Raw genomic sequence first — 6,000 nt, 5'->3', positions numbered from 1 at the left:
AGCAGCCAAGTGTTATCTACTACTGTTACTATCCAGAGCTCTGACTTAAAATATTACAGCCTTGGACCCCTGTGGAAGCACTCTCCCCACAAAACAAACTCGCTGCCAGTGAGTCAATGCTGATTCCTACTAAGGGCCCTGGGGGCTTCAAACACTCCTACCTGTTTAAGGGACGTAGAAAGCCCAGTCTTTCTTCTGCAGAGCTGCTGCAAGTTTTGAACTGCTGACCACGTGGATCGCAACCCTACGTGTAACCACTACACAATGGGGGAACGCTACTGCTTCTCATATGATTGCTATGAATTGAATCGATCTAAGGACACAAAACACTCCCAAACAAGTAATAGGACTAAGGTTTCGGAGTCAGGTTGCCTTTGTTTAAGGTGAAGTTTCAGTGCTTACAAACAGAATCTCCGCCCACTTAGTAATTGTCTGGTAGCCGTTGTCTCTTTACCTACAAAATGAGGATTGAAATGGCATCACTGGTAGGCTGCTCAGAAAGCCGATGGACATCAGGTGTGTAAAGCCCTTAAGGCAGCATCTAGTAACTAAAGTTTTCAATATATTTCAACTAGAATGATACCAAATGTCCTTACTCATTTCTAACTAATGCAAAATAATGAACTCTATCCGGTGGGGGGCGGGGAGCAAAACGAAACAAACAGTAATTCTCACCTAGTTTGATATTCTTAATAGTACCATAATTACATCACCAGAGTCCTCATTATTGAGAACAGTGGAGCAAGGCTTGAACGTTTGTGGAAAACGCAGTATTAATTTGTACTGTTCATGGCATTTTTAATAATGTTGTCCTTAGTGACTCTGACAGGTGGTAGAGTCATATAAATAACATTAGTTGGCATTTTGCTTACATGCTTCCTTTTTATAAGAATTTTGATGGTTTTTTTTTAGATTTAAAGTTGTGCATCTTTCGAAAATCTATATACCGGTACAAATATAAAAATTGATTTTAATATGAAATTTCCCTGGGAAAATATTATTTTTAATGATTGTTCCACTAAAAGTACATTTTAAAAACCAGAGTTTAAAATTTGTTCATAAAAACAAGAGGAGAAGAGTCTTCACAAGTTCTTCACTGAAAATACCTTCTATATCTGAGTGCGTTTAGTCATTTTGGCAGACGGGAAGAAAATGAGAATCCCTTCAATTTGGAGTTCAAACTCTCTCATGAGAAAAAAGACTGGACAAAGGGACAATTCTAACTATATTTTTCAGTTCCTAGAGATTTTATAAAATTCAATTTTCCTACTGTTATTAACATTTTTTAAATTTCAAACAAGAGATTAAACAGTGTCCGGTGCTCCTTGCGAATCATTCTTTTTGCTGAATATTAGTTTAAAATTCTGTTAAATGTCCTGTCCCTGATAGTCTTCCACCCAAGCCACTAAAATATCAGTGAGACTTTCATATATTACAGATAGGCATATATCTTCTAAAACTAAAGAATTATTTTAAATAGTTGAAATCACGGATAACAAATGTTTGATGTATCAACACAATAACAACAAAACTATATTTCCTCCTCTTAAATCGGGGGCAAAGTGGGCCAAGATAACTACTGTTGCTGACATCTGGATCACAGCCTAGGATAGAACTTCATGACTTGTCCATTTGCTCTGATAGAAACTGCGTGAAGTATCCATTTATTTTCTTAGAGTTAGAGTTGCATTCCTTTGCTTGCTGCCCCAAGAATGAGCACATGATCAGGATTTCCCCTCACCACATGCTGCATTTCTAGAGGAAAAATGGAAGGACTGCCTTGTGTAATTACAGCAAAATTAAAATATGTAGAAGTCATAGACTATAGGAGCAACAAGGGACTCAAAATATGTGCTCACTTTTATGAATTAGAAAAATAGTCAAAATTAATGTCCTTTTGCTGTACATATCTAGCACCCATTCATCCAGGCTTCTTTCTCCTCTCTCCCCACCCCCACTCCCTGCTGAGAACAATGAACCTATGGCAAGTCAAATCCAAAGGCCATTATTTTATTTTTGAAGGAAAAAAAAACCCCGTGTGCTCTCCGTATTTTCTATGACGTGTTTTATAAAAATTCATCTGGATTTCACCACTGTAGGAAGTGGAGTCTGTATGCTGACATAACTTTATCTACAATCTAGTGAAGTAGCAGCAGATGGGAGGTGAATGATTTCACTGCGGAACACTGTTTTCTAGTACCCATAGGCTTTGTTTTTCCTAAAAATTTTAACAGAATCTTTGTTAACTTGTCAAATGTAACAAGTATGACCCATATTTGGAAACTAGTGACATATTTTATTGGTATCACAACTATAGGCTCATTATAAAATCACACAAAGTTGCAATATTGTGCAGGAAAGATTCATTTCTTAAGAAAATAATTTAATTTTTCAGCACTCAACAGAAGCTTTTTTTAGTTGCTATACATGTATTTTCTTGCAATGCTCTGACTGTCTATGAACACGGGATCCACCGAGGCCACTCGGGCTGCAATAAAGGAGTGTATGCAATGCAAAACAGACGTCAGATCCTGGAATTCAAGTTCCTGCAAAAGAGGAGAAGTGTGCATATTACAATTATTATAAATACATATTAAGCATTCAACAAATTTAGTATTTTGTGAGCTTGAAGAAAGGCACTCAAGTACAAATAAATATAAATTAAGTAAATTTTACAGTGCATATCAAGAATGCTATGTATCTGTATTTTTGAATTGATAACCTGACACATAAAGTCTTCATTTTATTGATTATAACAGTTTAAATATTTATCACATTCATTAATCAATGCCATATTTGATCAAATCACATCAATTAATCACAGTGCCACGATCTGAATCCTCATTAAAACTATGAACTGGTTACTGGCTTATGGTACTAGTGCCTTAAGATTCCCACAACATTCACATCCTTCCAATAAGCAGAACTGGCTTCTAAGCTTTGGTTGAGGGTGTGTGCACAACAAATAACATCCTGGAAGGAACATTCAACTGCCACATCTTACAGAAGAAGCAACAGAAAGGCAGAGTAAGGCAGAGTAAATGGCTGACAGAACCTCCTCCTGTTCCCACCGCAGGACCAACAGCAATAACGCACAAGGAGTCAAGTTCCGTTGAGGTCCCGTGCCCCTACCAAACAAGAAGACAAGAAAAGAGCCTTAACGGCTCCATTTCAAAGACTGAAAATGTTAAAAATCAGACGTGTACCTTGAACTTGTATCATTCATCTTTTCTCACGCTTCCCCCACCAAAAAATCCCAGGCCAAATACAGAAAACGAAAAGCGACAAAACTCAATTGTAAACAAAGCATCCCAGAACCGCATCTTCTTGGAGGAAAGGGAAGCTTTAGAAAGTATTACACACACTCTTTTGTGGGTTCTTTTCTTTTGTAATAACATTTCAATAGAACTGGCAATTACAAAATCTTCATTTAAAGTGCCTGCTAATTGATTGGTATCTTATGATTACAATTTCATAAAAATCCTTGAATATTCTCTGAGATGACATTATGAAAAATATCAATCAAGAAAAGTAAGGCAGTGTAGTTCATATGTGTGCAGTTCACATATGCGCTCCTTCACTGATCTCTCAAGGCAAGGTCCCTCTATTAGTCTGGGTACTTTAGAGAAACAAATCCACAGAAACTCATGTATAAGAGAGAGTTTTATATAAAGGTTAAGTGCACATCAAGAAAACATCCCAACCCAGTGCTGCCCAAGCCAAGTCCAACATTAACCCATATGTCCAATGCCAATTCACAAAGTCCTCCTCCATCTCACAAAATAGACGTAAGAATGCCGACTGCAGGAGGAAAGCTGAGTCAGTGAACGTGTAAACATCTCAGGGCTGGCAGGGGTCTCCACACGGCTGCTCCAGCACCCAGGGCTGCATCAGGGTAAGTCCATGCTGCTTGTCCTTGGGGATGTCTTGCAAGAAGTGAGCCTTACCAGCTGAATCAGGGAACTGGCCACGGCAGTTGCACCTTGGCTCAACCATCAGAAAGCAAAGGACCTGAGAACTGGAAAGTGAGGCTCATGGAGCCATTTATCCCTCTGCCCTTCAATGAACCCCACATGTGTTCCTCGGCCAGGTTGGCACAATAAACTAGCTACCTCAGTCCCTGATATTTGTATTGTGTGCAGGCCAATTGGATGGACAAAGGTGAATTCTACACACATGAGGTTCAAGGCTCTCAATCATTCGCCTGGGGTTTTCTGAACCAGGAGGTCAGGTGATGACGAGCAATAAAGGAGGTAAAATTGAAGTTTCTTACAGCTCTCTTTGCTGCCAATGGAGAGACCTTTTTCCCTAATTGATTAATTGTTTCATATTGATATTTTCTGAGTGATGTGTAACAAAATATTCAAGATGCTAAGTGAGTACGCCAGAAACATCTTCATATTTACCCAAACTACATCAAATCTGTTACCCTTGAGTAGATTCTGACTCACAGCTGCCCTGCAATTCAAGGTGGGGATGCCCCATGTGGTTTTCAAGACTGTCACCTTCATGAATCCAGACTGTCAATTTTTCTCCAACAGAGCAGTACTGGATTTGAACAACCGATCTGTTGGTTAGCTGTGAAAGTCTGAACTTCCATGACACCAGGACACAGTGGTTGTTTTTTAAAAAATATTTACGTGCTTACAAAAAATAATCACTATATGTGAATGAGGTCCCTTTAACCTAATCCAATTTTAGAATCCAGAAGGTGCGCCGTTTCTGTACAAAACTTCATTTTAGCTTGGTTCAATGTGTTATACCCATACCTCCAGACTGTACTTAAAATCTCTGCTGAGTGAAGTAAACTTAGCCTGCAGTTATTTATGGTAGTATGAATTATCATTCAGTCCAGGAGGGAAGAAAATGTAAGTAATTTTCTGGAAAAACAACAACACAGGTTACTTGGAGATCTAGCACATATTATAACTCAATATATGTGTTTCCAAACAGTAATTACTGAACTTTGCTAAGGGTCATTTTGGAATAAAAAACGAAAGAAAAGGAACAATGTTCAGATCATTTCTGCTTCAGGGCCTTGGTTTTCTACATGTAAATTGGAAATTGCTTTCATGTTCCCTAAAGATTTCACCATTATTAGCACACCACACTCTGAAATAAGCAGCCATACAGCCAATAGAATTAATACACACATTCAAAAGCAACATCAATAACTTCTGGCATCATAAATCGAGTCTGTTTGGCAAAAATCTCTGAATGTCTTTGCAGAACAAACTGAACTGACACCACAATTTTTTTTGGAAAATGATGTTTTCAAGTTGATTCCAACTCATGCAGACCCAGTGGACCACAGTAGAACTAGCCCAGCGAGAGTCCGTACCTGTGATCTCTATGCAATCAGACTGTTATAGCTTTCTCCTGCAGGGAGGTTCCAATCCAGGAATCAAACAAAGCTTTTGAAGTGAGAGTCAATTAGTTCTACCTCATTTCAAACACAGAATACTCAACACTGTTATTTAAGGTCTGGATCGTTTTAAAACTAAATATTACTAGGAAGGTTATTGTGATCGGTACGCTTGTTGTGCCACCATGGCCAATGAACACATGTGAGATTAATTGAAGGGCAGAGAGATAAGTGGCTCAGTGAGCCTTGCCTTTCTCTCTCTTGCTCGTTGATCGTCGGACCAGCGTGCGGCTGCCTTGCTTGTTCTCTGCCTCCATTTGCAAGCTACACTACCTGTGGGACACCTAACCCATGGACTGCATTGCTGTAACTTGAGGTTCCTTCAAGACCTGCATTGCTACCCTACCGCAATGTACATCTCCTGAGCTGGGGACTGTCGGACTCTGTCATCTGGCTGACTGTTGGTGACCTACCTTGCTGTTTGCTGCCTGTGTCCGGATAGCCTGAATTGCTTCACAGAGGACTACCCGGTGGCCCTCAAGACTTGAAGGACTGCCAGTGTCTCACATCTGTCTCACGGAATGAGTTTCACTGAGCCATTTGTAATTCTTCATAGATTAATCAACTGTTTATTT

The 6,000-nt window shown here is 39.2% G+C and overlaps 1 protein-coding gene across 1 annotated transcript in view; it reads right to left on the bottom strand.

Annotated features, from left to right (window-relative positions):
• Window positions 1-2,323: 2,323 nt before the first annotated feature.
• SNTG2 (syntrophin gamma 2) overlaps window positions 2,324-6,000 on the bottom strand; it is a 553,256-nt gene continuing 549,579 nt past the window's right edge. Inside the window, exon 17 of the mRNA XM_075555664.1 lies at window positions 2,324-2,546. Within this exon, the coding sequence (XP_075411779.1) occupies window positions 2,415-2,546 (132 nt within the window). The 3' untranslated portion in view covers window positions 2,324-2,414. The remainder of the gene's footprint in view (window positions 2,547-6,000) is intronic.

This window comes from Tenrec ecaudatus, chromosome 8 (assembly GCF_050624435.1).
Source record: "Tenrec ecaudatus isolate mTenEca1 chromosome 8, mTenEca1.hap1, whole genome shotgun sequence".
NCBI classification, from domain to species: Eukaryota; Metazoa; Chordata; class Mammalia; order Afrosoricida; family Tenrecidae; genus Tenrec; species Tenrec ecaudatus.
This window is presented reverse-complemented; position numbering and strand designations above follow the sequence as displayed.